Genomic DNA, 14,098 nt, shown 5'->3' on the forward strand with positions numbered 1-14,098 from the left:
ATTTTTTCTATGGTGTTATCCGTATCTTTAAACACGAGGAAAACAAAACAACAAAATTTCATGATAATTATTTTTTTTTAGGATAAAGGATAATGTAGGTTTCACATGTAAATCCTCTGTCTGTGTGACATACTATAGCCCGGCATCATCATGACATTGTGTTGTTTTCTTTTAATTTATTTTATTTTTTATAAATAACAGAGTTAGTTCATGGTTATGACATTTTAAATTTGAACAAAAAAAAGTTCATGGTTGTGAAATTTTAATATGGAACAAAAATAATGGTATTTAAAAGCTTTAAGAAGTCAGGAGATATCCCTGGAAAAGATGTTCAACCCACTACACACTGTACTCATTAAGTTGAAAAAAGAAAAGAAAATCCTTAGCGGAAGTGTTTCTATTAGGAATTAAGAAACACTTCTATTCTATAGCTTATGATTCATACTTTTCTTCTCCTTTCCTTTACGTCTACCTGGTTGGTGGCGAAAATAGCGTGTAGGCCGAACCAGGATAAGCTAGCTAAGATACGTATTACCTATGTCATTGTTGGCTATATATTGTATATTTTTATCCAATGCAACATGTTGTGTGGTCCCTTCTCAAGGTTTCTGAGTTTCTAAATGCTGAGGTTTTTGAGTTTTTCCTTGCCCCCATGTTGGTTTCAGATCAGAGGATGTTGTAATTGTGCCGTGCAGTCCTTTGAGAAATGTTGTGATCAATAGTTACACAAATAAATGTGACTTGACATGGGTCACTGACATTTTTTAAGCTGAGAGCTACTTTTTGTAACGCACAAAGAGCTACCAGTTTGATATGTATTATTTAAATTACAACTTATCACGTAACAACTATGTGGTTACTATGTTATTACAGGGTTGTAATTATTATGAGTTGAGTTAAAATAGGCTGTCACCCCTAAAACAGGGGTCGGCAACCTATTTAAAGCCGAGAGCATCTTTTTGGTTACTTATTAGGGCAAAGGCATACCACTTTGATATGCATTTCAAAGATAACATGTTATTACTATGTTGTAATTATTTTATTAGAGCTTAAGATTTTCTCAGCCGACCACTAATATAATGCCAGTTGGAAAACAATGACCTATGATATATTTTCAAAACCAGTCCGCGGGCTACTCAGGTGGAGCCCCTTGGACAAAAATATCAGGCCAGTTAGAAATCAAATTTCCTGGAAAATCAATACGAACCATCACTGGTGAGCTTTTTTCAAAAAAGTGTAGTGGGCTACTTGGGTTTTCTTGAGCATATTTTAGCCAGTTTTCCGATTTCTCCGGTACCATTAAAAGAAAAAAATCCGTTAGATGTTGGGTAAAAAAATGACAGTTATATGTAGCTGACCATTTTACAACTTACTACTTCGAAATGCTACCGTAATTTTTGCATGGCCCATTATTGCTATGTAATCCTTGCACAAATATACATCTCATAGTGCCCTGTTAAAGTGTAGCTTGCGCCAGTCTTCTTGGTTGCAACACGTAAGGGGCGATGCCGCTTCATTGGACAATGTCATACAACCTAATGCCAGATGCCATTAAACACGAGGGAATAAGAAATGCAATGGCAATTTGAAACCACCAGAGAGCAGTGTATGCATCATATTCGAGCAGACTTGTTCAGAAGCATAACAACAATTTCAAGCATTAAAAAGCATTTCACCCAAAATTCGAGCGCTTTTCATCCTTGAAAACAACATTTAGATTCAAGTATTTTCAAGGATTTCAAGCACTTGTACAAGCACTGCTTATTGATTACCCCCAAAAATCGGTAGGTATATCCACCTTCCACTAAATCCTGTTACCCCCTTTTCTCTTAGGCCTAATCTGCCTTGTACCTGGAAGAGCAAGCTATGGCAGCTGCCAGAGTCACTCAACTGTTACAGGCTTTAATTAAATAAAGAAATTCAAACCTTCAGTTGAGCTGTTCTCAGGAGGTAGTGGGTAAATTGTAAAAATAATCACCCCACCACTATTCTACCTGCATACCTTTAAAAACCTGGTAAACGAATGCAGTCGAGAATGGAAGGTTTTTTTACAAAACGCAATTTAATACAAAAAATACATCAAGTGGAATGTATTTTGTTTAATTTACCGCCTTTATTACGTATGCCTACTTTATTTTTTGTTGTACACCTTGGATAACTCAATTCATAGATTAATGACTCAGGGAGTCATCATTATTTCCCCATTGACTCTTCAAAGTTTGTTTTGTAAAGTAAAATCAAAATGGCAATTACATCTATTTTTTGAAGCTCAGATGTGGCGCAAGGTGAGTTGAATGGGCTGTTCCATTTCGGTAAAAGTGTGTCACAGTCCGACAGCTGGCTTGGCGGAGTTTTGGAAAGCGCTCTATCTTTCCATTGTGTGTCAAATGGCTTGCTTAGGAGTGAAGGAACATCTGAAGGACAAAGAGCTGATGACACCTCTCGGGATTTACATGATTCGAAACCACTTATGATCTAGAGAAAAGAGAAAACGTGACTCTACAAGAAGAATAAATCAGCACAAAAACTCAAGTCGTCCGTCTTTGCTCGGTGACTGACCATTGCCATATCAAAGAGGCTGTGAACTTCCAGCTGCTGGTATACACTCCTCCGGTATGCGTCCATTTGTTCTTTCTTTTTCTTTGCAAGGTCATATTCCTTCTTCTCCATCGCACATTGCTTCTCCACGTCAAACCTTGCCAAATGCTCTCCAGCCTATTCAGAAGAGGTCTTGTCAGAAGGTTAAACAGGAAGACTTGGCAGGAGAACAACGGATTAGTTGTGCTTTGTCTTCTTTTGGAGGCTAAACTACCACGGTGTCAAGCACTTTATGTGTTCTGATAAGTAATTAAATTAAAAACATTTTTGAATTTGTCAATCAAGCTGTGTTGTAAATTTGATTCAGGAGATGAGATGAAACACTAAGTTTGGGACAAAAGGCACGGAAAGGTGTCATACCACGTAGGTAAATATTCATCTTTGGCAGTACAACTGTAAAAGTTTCTCTTTATTGAGCTTCTCCAGCATGAAACTGAGTTAACATTAACTACTGTACATTGCTGCTCTGATTACCGGAGCAAATTATTTGACCGCTCTGCAGCTGACAAGGCAAGCTTAGCTGATATTTAGTTACAGTAAACTGTGTGGTTGAGTAAAAAGGCTGAGGTAGCCTAACAACTTAACAGTTCCTGCAGCTGTTAACTTTATTAATAATTAATTGTATGCTTGGCAACACCATATGGAAAAGAGACGATAAAAATTTTAATCAGTTCAATGCTACCTTTTGAAGATCCACAATGGCCTGTCTTAGAATCTTGGCCTGGTCCAATTTCTCCTGCTGAACCATTTCCTGTTTTTTTTTATCAAGCTGGCGGATAATACAGGCCACTTCTGAGTCTTGGTACATGTCAAAGGCCAGGTCATCCAAAGGGGATGTGGAGTCGTAGTTTCTGTGTTCAGGACAAAGAAGCAAATAGTTCGCATGTGTCTAGCATGTGTATTTTCAACTTGAGAAACGATCATATGCAGCATTTTGGAAATGAGGACAGAAAACTAGTTTTGTGAGCAACAAATGCAGCTCTGTTTTTTTGTCTTTTTAAGTCGCCATTTGAGGTTTCAGTCTTTAAGATTTTGTTACTATCATATTAGGTACTGCATTCACAAAACAATAATTCTTATTACAATCTAATTATTACTCATGGTAGTTCTCTGCATTATGTATCTAGAGCTGGACAGTTTACATTTGCTCTTGTGTTAGGTCATCCTGCACAATATCTTCAAGCTACTTTCTTTTTGTTTTAAACAGTTAGCTTAAGATGTGATTGCTCCCTCATATCTTTCAGATTTAATTACCCCCTATGTTCCAGTACAGAGCTTTCGCTCTGAAAATGCTGGTCTACTAGTGATCCCAAGAGCAAAGAAGAGATCTGCACGTTCGAGAGCGTTCTCCATTTGGGCCCCGGTGTTGTGGAATGCTCTTCCCCCTCAGATACGATCTGCAACCTCAGTGGAACTGTTTAAATCTAGGCTTAAAACACACTATTATTTTATAGCATACGAATAACCTATATTTTATGTTGACAATATCTGTGTATTATTTGTTATTGCAACATCCATTGCAGCCTTGTCTCCCTGGAAGAGGGATTACCTCATGTGCGGTCCCTTCTCAAGGTTTCTTCACTTTCCTCATGTTGAGGTTTTTGAGTTTTTCCTTGCCCCATGTAGGTTTTAGATCAGGGTATGGTGTTATGATAGTCTGTGGTTACAATAATCTGTGGTCTGTGCAGATCTTTGAGGCCCTTTGTGATTAAGGGATAAAAAAAATAAACATGACTTGACTTGACTTTAAACAACAACGGCACTGGGTAAAAAGTAAATGGTGAGGAATTCTACAAATACACCGGGAGAAAATTAAGGTTTTGTATTTTACTCGAGGACAGTTTTAAAAACAAGCTACCCTGTGTCTTTTTTGTGCAGTATTATTGTTTCGGGACAAAGACACCAAGGTTCAATGGCCGGATCTCACCCTGCAAAGGTCGCATCGAAGGCGGCGTCCAGCTGGGTGCCGTTGAGGTAGTGTTCGATCAGCTGCTCGTTGCATGGCTGGGGGTACACAGATGGACAAATGTCAAACATCAAACACAGGATATTTCCTTGTTATATTGTGCTAAATCGCACCACGTAGCTATCTTCTGCCATTACTACATAAGTCACTCAAAAACATTTATATGATATTAAAACAATTACAAAACGTTTAAGAGATGCATTATCTTGATATAGAGTGTAAGCAAAACATCAAACTCAATTAATGTTGTTGAAAAATGTTACAGTTTCATTAATAAAGGATAAGATTGTTAATTACCTCGAAATATTTTCATATATTACTGGTGAACTCATTTTTGTTTTTTAATCGTCCATTCCCACAAGGATTTTGTCTTTTCAAATTAATTATTAGTTGCCAAGTTAAAGGTATGACTTTGCATCTTAGGCAGGTTGTCCCTCACATATAATTGTCACTGTGAGATGGCAAATCGGCCTATTCAGACAATTGTATTCATACTGGTGAACTATAATTTAAATGGAAAGCATATACCCTGACAGTAATATGGTAAACAGGTTTCATACAGAGAAAAACAAACTCAATTATGCAGCATCATCACCATTTTTTTACATTGATCAATTGTATATTGTTACAATACAAAACTGACTAATATTTGTAAAAGAAAAAAAAGTAAAGATTAATCAAGAGGATTCCCTTGAATTGAGAAAGCTTTGATAACACTACTCAAATGTGGCTGCAACCAGGAGAAGGTATTGGTTGACAACTATAGATTTTTTTTTTTTAAACTGATCTAACTCAGATTATTGTGTGCGTTTACATGATTTAACATAATCGGAATATGAGCCATATTACATTTAAAATCAGATTATTGCTGGCATGTAAGCATACCAACTGTGCGTTAATCCGAGATATACTCTACACATATGCAACTTAAGCCCTCCAGGTGGAATCAGTCCTGAGGTGGAAGTCCTCGTTAGATTGGCCAGAAAAACAATGCACTGCTTGTTCGCTGTGAAATCTGTGCAAGAGTGTATTTGCATGCCACTGAGGTAGAGGTTTCGAGATGCATTAAGGGTGTTTTCACTTGAAAGCTGCTCTCCCTACCTTTCAAACCATCTGTCTGACTGTGAAAACTTAACTAATGACATGAACTCACAAAAAGCCCCCTGTGTGATTGCATTTTAACCTCCCCTTTGTACTAATTAACACATTCTTGTCATACGCACCTTTCAAACATACTCTTTATAGGGACAAGAATAAAGATGGTCTATATAACTTCAAAATAGTCCTACTCGTTGACGCCATTTTCTGGCTGAGATCATTATTGCAGATTCTTTTGTTGCGCGTGCAAGTGTCAGAAATTCTTAGATGCGCTCGAATAAACTCTTCCTTTTTCATCTTTTTGAGGGTTTTGGTTGGCATTTGGACTACTGGTATATTTGAAACAGTCCTTTTCTTACTTTCACCATGTTCATATTTGAAACAGTCCTTTTTATACTTTCACCGTTTTCATCTGGAAAGGAAAGAAAACCACGACCACGCGCGTGAATATTTCTCTGAACCCTTAAAAACCCCACTTCCTCCAACAAAAGCGGACTTAATAAGAGAAAATAATAACAATTTAAAACTTGTTAAGGACACCTCAAACTACGCATCCCACCTTTAATATTATTTGTTGATGATTCACTCAAAAAGGGCAAAAAAATGTTGTAATCATTTTCCATTCTGTTTATCCCCATATGACTGCCACTGTAATCCATGGAGAGGGCAGGCGGCAGTATATTTGACATTACATCGTGTGAAGAGGCAATGGTTCCACCCAAAATGAGCAATTCAATCTACAAATAAAAACAGGGGTAAATGTCTTGTGTGGTGTTTCAGATTTTTAATAAACTGTCCTACTTTAAAATTTAAAGGTAAAACTGGCCTAAAATGCTCATGCGATAAAGGAGAGTGTGGGAAGGGAAGTGTCGACATTTGGTACAGTACAACACCGCCACCCACTGCTTCAAAAATATAAATTGAAAAACAGAAGATGACTTACAACAGTGTAAAACATGCTGCCTTCCACGGGATCACCTAACACATTAATGGCCACCAAGGCAACCTAAAAAAAGGATTTTTAAAAAACAGATGTGAGAAAAAAATCTATACAATGCATTACAAATATTTACTGAAAGTATGATTATAATTTCAAGAATTAACTATCATCTTCAGACTTGAGAGAATACTGTAGGTGCTACAATCAAAACAGCGAGCATCATTTTAATTAAGAAGACTAGGGGATAATGTCTAGTCTGTGACATCATCATTCTTACCTGATTGTAGTGATTGTGACGGTTATCATGATTCCTGTGGAATGTTAACTTGAGGTATGTTCCAACAGCATCTACATGGACTGATTTCAGCTCCCGGGCTTTAAATCCAGTCTTCTTGTTGTCAGAAAGAGACACGTAGCTGTAGGAAAATTTTTACTTCATTTCATAATTCATTTAATTTGCATTTTTGAACCTTATCAATAAGGTAAACTCAGGTAGTGTAAAATTAATATTTGTAGTCTCACCCAAGCTTGTGCAGCTGGCTAACAGAAGATGTGCTGCAATCAGAACTGTCTCCTATGTGAAACTCCACTTTAGCTGGGATCATGTAATGGTGGACCAACAGCTGCAGCTTTTTTACCCTACTTCTTTCCAACAGCTGAAGTGTAATGTGCTGAGGGTAGTCACACAACCTGCGGAACATTTGCATCACGCTTGACCCATTTGTAGTCAAATCGAATCACACTCTGTCACTATAAAGTTGCCACCAGATTATGACTGTCACAATAAATGAGGATTGTTTGAACACGTTTTCAGAAAAGAGCTGAAATCTGTAATTTACTGTCCTATGTAATTAATTTTATACTAGAACTACAGTGTTGTGAAAATAGTATTTGCCCATTTCTGATTTCAGTTATTTTATTTATTTTTTGCATATGTATCACTCACAATAGTTTCAGATCATCAAACCAATTTTAATATCACTCAGAGACAACCCAAGTAAACAAAAAAGGCAGTTTTAAAATGTCTAATCCAGGGTGTACAAACTTTTCATCAAGCGGGCCAAATTCGGTATACTAAATATGTGTGAGAGCCGACAATTCCGCCATGCATTCTTTGAATAGTCGGTAATAAATTCACACTCCGTAAAAGGTTTGCAGTGCTTAGGGACCAGCGTCGCGTAGGGTTTTGTGAAAAAGCGATGCTCTGCCGTTAAAACGGCTTCCAGTTCCTTCACCTTTTCACAGTGTTTGTTTCCCTCTGAGTTGGGCTCTCGCAGCTCTGGGGTTGAAGTCACTGAGGTGGTCAAAAAGCTCCTCAGTGGCAGGGCCCCGGGGGTGGATGAGATCCGCCTGGAGTTCATTAAGGCTCTGGATGCTGTGGGGGTGTCATGGTTGACAAGCCTCTGCAACAACGCGTGGACATCGGGGACAGTGCCTCTGGACTGGCAGACTAGGGTGGTGGTTCCCCTCTTTAAGAAGGGGGACCGGAGAGTGTGTTCCAACTACAGGGGAATCACACTGCAATGGATGACTAAGGTCTATTCAGGGGTACTGGAGAGGAGGGTCCGCCAGGAGGTCGAATCTCGGATTCAGGAGGAACAGTGTGGTTTTCGTCCTGGCCGTGGAACACTGGACCAGCTCTACACACTCAGCGGGGTCCTTGAGGGTGCATGGAAGTTTGCCTGTCCGGTCAACATGTGTTTTGTGGACTTGGAGAAGGCATTCAACCGTGTTCCTCTGGAGGCCCTGTAGGGGGTGTTTCGGGAGTATGGGGTACTGCACGGTCTTATCCGGGCTGTACAGTCCCTGTATGCCCGATGCCAGAGTCTGGTCCGCATTGCCAACAGTAAGTCGGATTCATTCCCGGTGAGGGTTGGACTCCGCCAGGGCTGTCCTTTGTCACTGATTCTGTTGATAACTTTTATGTACAGAATTTCTAGGCACAGCCTTGGTGGGGATGGAGTCCGGTTTGGGGGCCTCAGCATTGCGTCACTGCTTTTAAGCGGAAGATAATGGATGGGTGGATGGATGGATGTTTCCAGTTAGCTTTTTTAGTCAGCATTTTTGGTCTGGCAGTGCCTCTTGATATTATATTCTTTGTAGACAGCCATAGCCTCTTGGCAAATCAGGCAGACACAATTGTTTTAGATTTCAGTAAAAAAAAAAAAAAATCCAATTTCCACTTGGCCTGGAAGCGGCAATCGTTACAGTCAACGATTTTTTAATTTAGTTGCCATGTCGGAAATGGGGTGAGCTAAAATTCTAACAAAAAGCCAAGGGTAAGGCGTCCTAAGGACTACTGCCATCATTTGGTGAAATTGTGTTATTTTTGGTACAATTTGATTTAATACTGTGGTCAACATTATTGGCAAGCCAGATATTATCAATTTGATGAGAGGCTGTGGGTCAGTTGAAATTTGGTCACGGGCCGTAACTGGCCTCTGGGCCGGACTTTGGACATCCCTGGTTTTTCCCATTCATTAATGCACACAAAAATCTACACCTATGGGGCCCCATTTGTAAAACTAATTCCCCCCTGAACCTAGTAGTGAATTGGGACACCTTTGGCAGCGAGAACAGAAATCAGACGTTTACGATGATTGGTAATATAGTAAGTCTTTTACAATGCTGTCGAGGAATTTTGACCCACTTTCTATGGGACATTCAACATTGGGTCATCGGGGCATTCTGTTTTGTAGTATCAAAAAAAATGATGAGACATGCATTTATTCCTATACTATGCTTTGATTCAATTATTTACACTATTTGGATTATCTGGTAGCAAATGGCCGTGAGGTTTTATATCTTGCATTTGGTAAACAGAGGACATTCTAGGTTGTCTTGACAGTTTAATTTTTGACTCAGTCCACAGAAAATTTCTCCAAAGGTTTTGTGGATAATCAAGATGATTTTTGGCAAATGTGAGACGACTCTTCGTGTTCTATTGTGACAGCAGTGGTTTTCGCCTAGGAACTCTCCAGGGGATACAATTTTTGGCCAGCGTCTTTCTTATAGTGGAGTCATGAACACTGACCTTAACTGAGCCCAGCAAAAGCTCCAGTTCCTTGGATGTTTTCTGAAGTTCTTTTGTAACTTCCTAGATGAGCCATTGCTATTGGAATAATCTTGGTTTGACGACCACTCCTAGGAATGTTTGCCACAGTTTCCAGTTTTCTCCATTGGTGGATAATTTCCCTGACAGTGGTTTGCTGAAGTCCTGAAGCCTTGGAAATGCCAGTGTGACCTTTTCTGGACTGATAAATTTCAAACTTTTTTTTTCTAATTTCTTCAGAAATTTCTTTGGATTGTGGCATGGCAATTGTATTCTTAAAGTTTCTGTAGCCCGCTTCACATTGTCTAACAGATCCAGTGTAAGTGATTTCTTGATTCAACACAGTGGTGTGGCCTATGGAATTTAACTCAGCTTTCGTCCTATGCTGTCTACGTCAGATGCAGAGATTATAATTCACGCGTTTGTTACTTCCCGTCTCGATTACTGTAATGCACAACTTTCCGGTCTCCCGAAATTCAAAATCCAGAGCCTTCAGCTAGTACAAAATGCTGCAGCAAGGCTTTTAACTAAGACAAGAAAGTTTGATCACATTACCCCGATTTTAGCTAACCTGCGTTGGCTCCCTGTTAGCTTAAAGTGTAATTTTAAGGTAACTAAACGGAATCAACATTTTATAACTGTATTTTGTATGTTTTAGGGTTGTCTCTGAGAGGTATTAAAATATCGTTTGATGGTTTGAAACCTTTGTGAGTGATAAACAGGCAAAGAACATGGAAATTCGGAAGGGGGCAAAGAATTTTAATGGCACTGTAACCTTTTAGAAATGTATTATTGTGGAGATGAGTTAATCGATTAATATAAAATATTTGAAGATAAACAATAAATGATGTGTAAATATATTTACCTACTCGATCTCCAACCACTAACAGTTGGGCCATGGACAAGAAGCTCCTGAGCACTGAAGTTGTCCTCATGACTGGAAGAACTGAGCACAGTAAAGCTTACCTTCCTCGGCATCCCTCTACCAAAGGCTAGGGGGGAAAAGCCAGAAATACACATAAAATATGTACCTGTGTACTTAATTGTTAGGCGATATTAAAACATTTGGTTAATGACAATATTTTATAGTTTCCATTTAAAGTCAGTAAAACACAGCCATTGCGTTGTCAGGGGGTAACTCATTAAATATTTGCTGAGATGTCCTTTTTTTTTGAAGAATTTTTGTAATGACCTGAATCTAAGTATGAAAAACATGAAATAAAACCCTTAATTGTTAAAGAGTAATTGTTTCTCTGACAACATTTCAAAGAAGAGTGTTTTTAGACAAACTGGTAACAATTAAGAAAGTAATTGTTAGATTATTAAAATGTGTCACTGAGTCCGCTATCACTATCCCATGTAGTTTCAGCTACATCATGTGAATAAACTATATACTTTCTGTATTCATTCAATGTTTGTAGGTTTTCATATCAAGACCGAATGGAAACATATGTTGGCCTGGAGAGGGACGGGCGCCACCAGGCTTGTAGTTGCCCAAGACACACCACAGGAAATGGTGCCCCTACGACCATAGTGGTTAAGGGATCCAACCAACCAACTTTCCCTGCAGTGATCGTCCCTTATCTCATACAACCTTCAAAATAAAGCTGCGTCCAGTTTTAACAATGTGCTCTTGTAAACATGTGACCTTCCATCATTGTTAGGAAAATCTCATCCTAGTAAGTTTAATTTTCTATTTTGTTAAATCCTTGCCTTTTTCCTATAAGATAGGGGCGATACATTTTTTCAAGACCTTTTCAGAGGGAGACCTTCTCTTTGCCCTTTGGTGGGAGAACGCTCTCCTGTGGTCTCTTCATCTTGTTTTTTTCTTCGTCCAAATATTCGAGACAAGGATGGTCTATGCCAACATAGAAAAAAAAATGTGGAAAACCAACAAAAACATTTACAGTTTGAGATTGTTACTTATGATATTTGTCAGAGTAATACATCACAGGAGTCATACTTGAATGGTCTAAAAATGTTGGTCTTATATGTGTATCATTTGTTACGCAAATATTCACAAAGCTACAATCTATGTAGAAACAAAAATTGCAAAGGTGTGATTAACCCTATAAAGTGTTCATATATTTCAAGAGAGTTTAGAAATAACTTTGCACTTTTCAGTGTTCTGAAGGCGAAAAACATTCCAAAGTCTCGCCGCGTGTTCTTTTCCGGGACCAGATCGAATAGCCGGACTTTGAAAAATTAGAGCTGGAGAGAAGCAATTTAGGTGAGGGCATATATTACAAAGTTTCAAAACAAAGATAAAATGAGAGTGCACTCCGGACCAATTGATTTAGACCTGTTCTCCCACCAAAGGTAAGCAAGAATGTTTTTGCCTTCTCTTATAGTGAAAAAAGTTGTGCACGCAGCATTACAGACACTAAGAATTCAGACCACACATTACTAAGCAAAGAAAAAAGTGGGAACTCCCTGTACAAGATTAGTACTACACATTGCTTAGTCTTCAAGGTTATGTGATAAAGCCATTGCTTGAAAGTACACTGATCAGCAAGTTAATACTTCACTGAATATGTAGATAAATATGTAGTGCATTCACAACAACTAAAATGATTAATGTGATTATCAAATGAATGATGTGATGATTAAGTAATAAACAATATCGATAGAAAACTCATGTGATAGTGACAACATTCTCAGTGACCTATTTTCATAAACAGTCCGTATGAATTTATTATTAGTAGTATTTATTATTCGTTCAGTCATTCATTCAAACATCATCATTGGAGTGCGGGAGCAACACCAATTAAGTGTAATGAAAATGGACTGGCCACTTAAACACACTTTCTGAGGTTTTAAAACTACTGATGGATGATATTTACACGGTTTCTAACAAGACCGCAATCTAATGTTGCATTTCAGTAAGTGTAATGTGACATGGAGAAATCTGGTGCTGAAATTTAAACATCTGTTTTAGCACAATAAAATGTAAAACTGGGTGGGCGCACATCTATTCTATCCATCCATTATCTGCACCGCTTACCCTCAGTAGGGTCGCGAGGGTGCTAGAGCCCATCCCAGCTGTCTTTGAGCAGTGGGCACTCTGAACTAGTTGCAGGGCACACAGAGATAGACAACTTACTTGCTCATTCACTACTGTGGACAGTTTGGACCGGCCAATTCACCTGACATGTATGTCTTTGGAATGTGGCAGGTAACCAGGGGAAACCCACGCAAGCATGGGGAGAACATGCAAACTCTGCACAGGAAGGCTGGTAGCTGGATTTGAACCCATGACCTGAGAACTGTACTGCGGATGCATTAACCACTCAGCTGCCGTGCCACCCACATTTAAATAAAGTCTCGTGCATAAATTTACCACATAAGGGGATGTTGTATATTTGTCTAAGAATTAGAACTATTGCCTGACGATTTTATGGACAGGCACCATGGAACTGAAATTATAAATACTGCACTGTTGGTTGGTTGGATCCCTTAACCACTTGGATCGTAGGGGCACTTATTCCTTTAGTGTGTCTTGGGCAAGTACAGCCTGGTGGCGGCCATCCCTCTCGAGGCCATCGTATTCGTTAACTGGCTGGTAATCCCAGAAGTCAAATTTTCTGCGCATGCGTGACGCGGGTCGTTCATCGAACAGTAGGTTGATGAGGATTTAGCAACTCTCAACTACTCCAACGTTTACCAACAAGGCTGAGCCTACGTTAGCTGTCTGTGGCGTTGTTTTGCCAACTCTAACCGTATACACAAAACGTGTCAGCCCGGCTATACGTTTCAGACACTTGCAAGACAAAAAAAACGTCATTTTTGCGTTCAAATAAGGCTTACCGCAAACATCACCGTAATGTTGCCAACTTGTAACAGCATATTATCCCCATCACCTCAAACAACAGTCTGTGCGAGCATGCGCAATGGTAAGAATAAGGCCGTAATGAATTGTTGTCAATGTAGTTTTTTTACTAAACCGGCGCATTCAAACCGGAATCGCGGCGTTTCAATACGATAGAGAATTTTGTAAACCATTTTTTTGACAAATCGATCTAAAATGTCATATTGTCTGTGTTTTAACACCTTATGGCAATTGATGAGTAGTTTAGGCTTGTTGTCAATAAGAGCAGTTGTATTCGACTCGGAGTACATTCTTTTATTCCGAAATGTTGAACGGAAGCTTTAGTGTTTTCGAGTACTGTGGTGATGAGAATATCGGCTCCTTTTACAGACCCGGCTCTTTTAGCCCGGCTCGCGAAAAAAGACTGCTCTTTCGGCTCCGAACTGCCCTTCAGTTTGTTCTTACTAAGTACGGTTGACATATTCACAGTGATAATGGCACTTTATGCACGAAAGGGAGTAAGTAGAGTACAAAAGGGGAAAAAGGAGACAAAAAATAAAAAAGAAACAAAAGAAGAATAAAATTAAGAAGGAAAACGGATAAAGGCAAGAAAAGAAGGTAGAAAAGCCGTGGGGG

General features: G+C 39.0%; 1 protein-coding gene across 2 annotated transcripts in view; it reads right to left on the reverse strand.

The window, feature by feature from the left end:
* Nucleotides 1-13,578, reverse strand: part of cep104 (centrosomal protein 104) — a 36,522-nt gene extending 22,944 nt beyond the window's left edge. The window contains exons 1-9 of one of the 2 annotated variants that reach the window (XM_088331694.1): nt 13,462-13,578; nt 10,520-10,646; nt 7,125-7,292; nt 6,880-7,018; nt 6,606-6,668; nt 4,526-4,602; nt 3,281-3,449; nt 2,560-2,715; nt 2,254-2,475 (exon numbers count right to left, since the gene is read on the reverse strand). In XM_088331694.1, the coding sequence (XP_088187820.1) occupies nt 2,254-2,475; nt 2,560-2,715; nt 3,281-3,449; nt 4,526-4,602; nt 6,606-6,668; nt 6,880-7,018; nt 7,125-7,292; nt 10,520-10,632 (1,107 nt within the window). In that variant the 5' untranslated portion in view covers nt 10,633-10,646; nt 13,462-13,578. Of the gene's footprint in view, nt 1-2,253; nt 2,476-2,559; nt 2,716-3,280; nt 3,450-4,525; nt 4,603-6,605; nt 6,669-6,879; nt 7,019-7,124; nt 7,293-10,519; nt 10,647-13,461 lie in introns of those variants that run through there. The other variant, XM_088331695.1, reaches the window with a different exon arrangement.
* Between the last annotated feature and the right edge of the window lie 520 nt (nt 13,579-14,098).

Source organism: Urocampus carinirostris, chromosome 3, assembly GCF_059441175.1.
Source record: "Urocampus carinirostris isolate Australia breed hairy pipefish chromosome 3, RoL_Ucar_1.0, whole genome shotgun sequence".
Taxonomy (NCBI): domain Eukaryota; kingdom Metazoa; phylum Chordata; class Actinopteri; order Syngnathiformes; family Syngnathidae; genus Urocampus; species Urocampus carinirostris.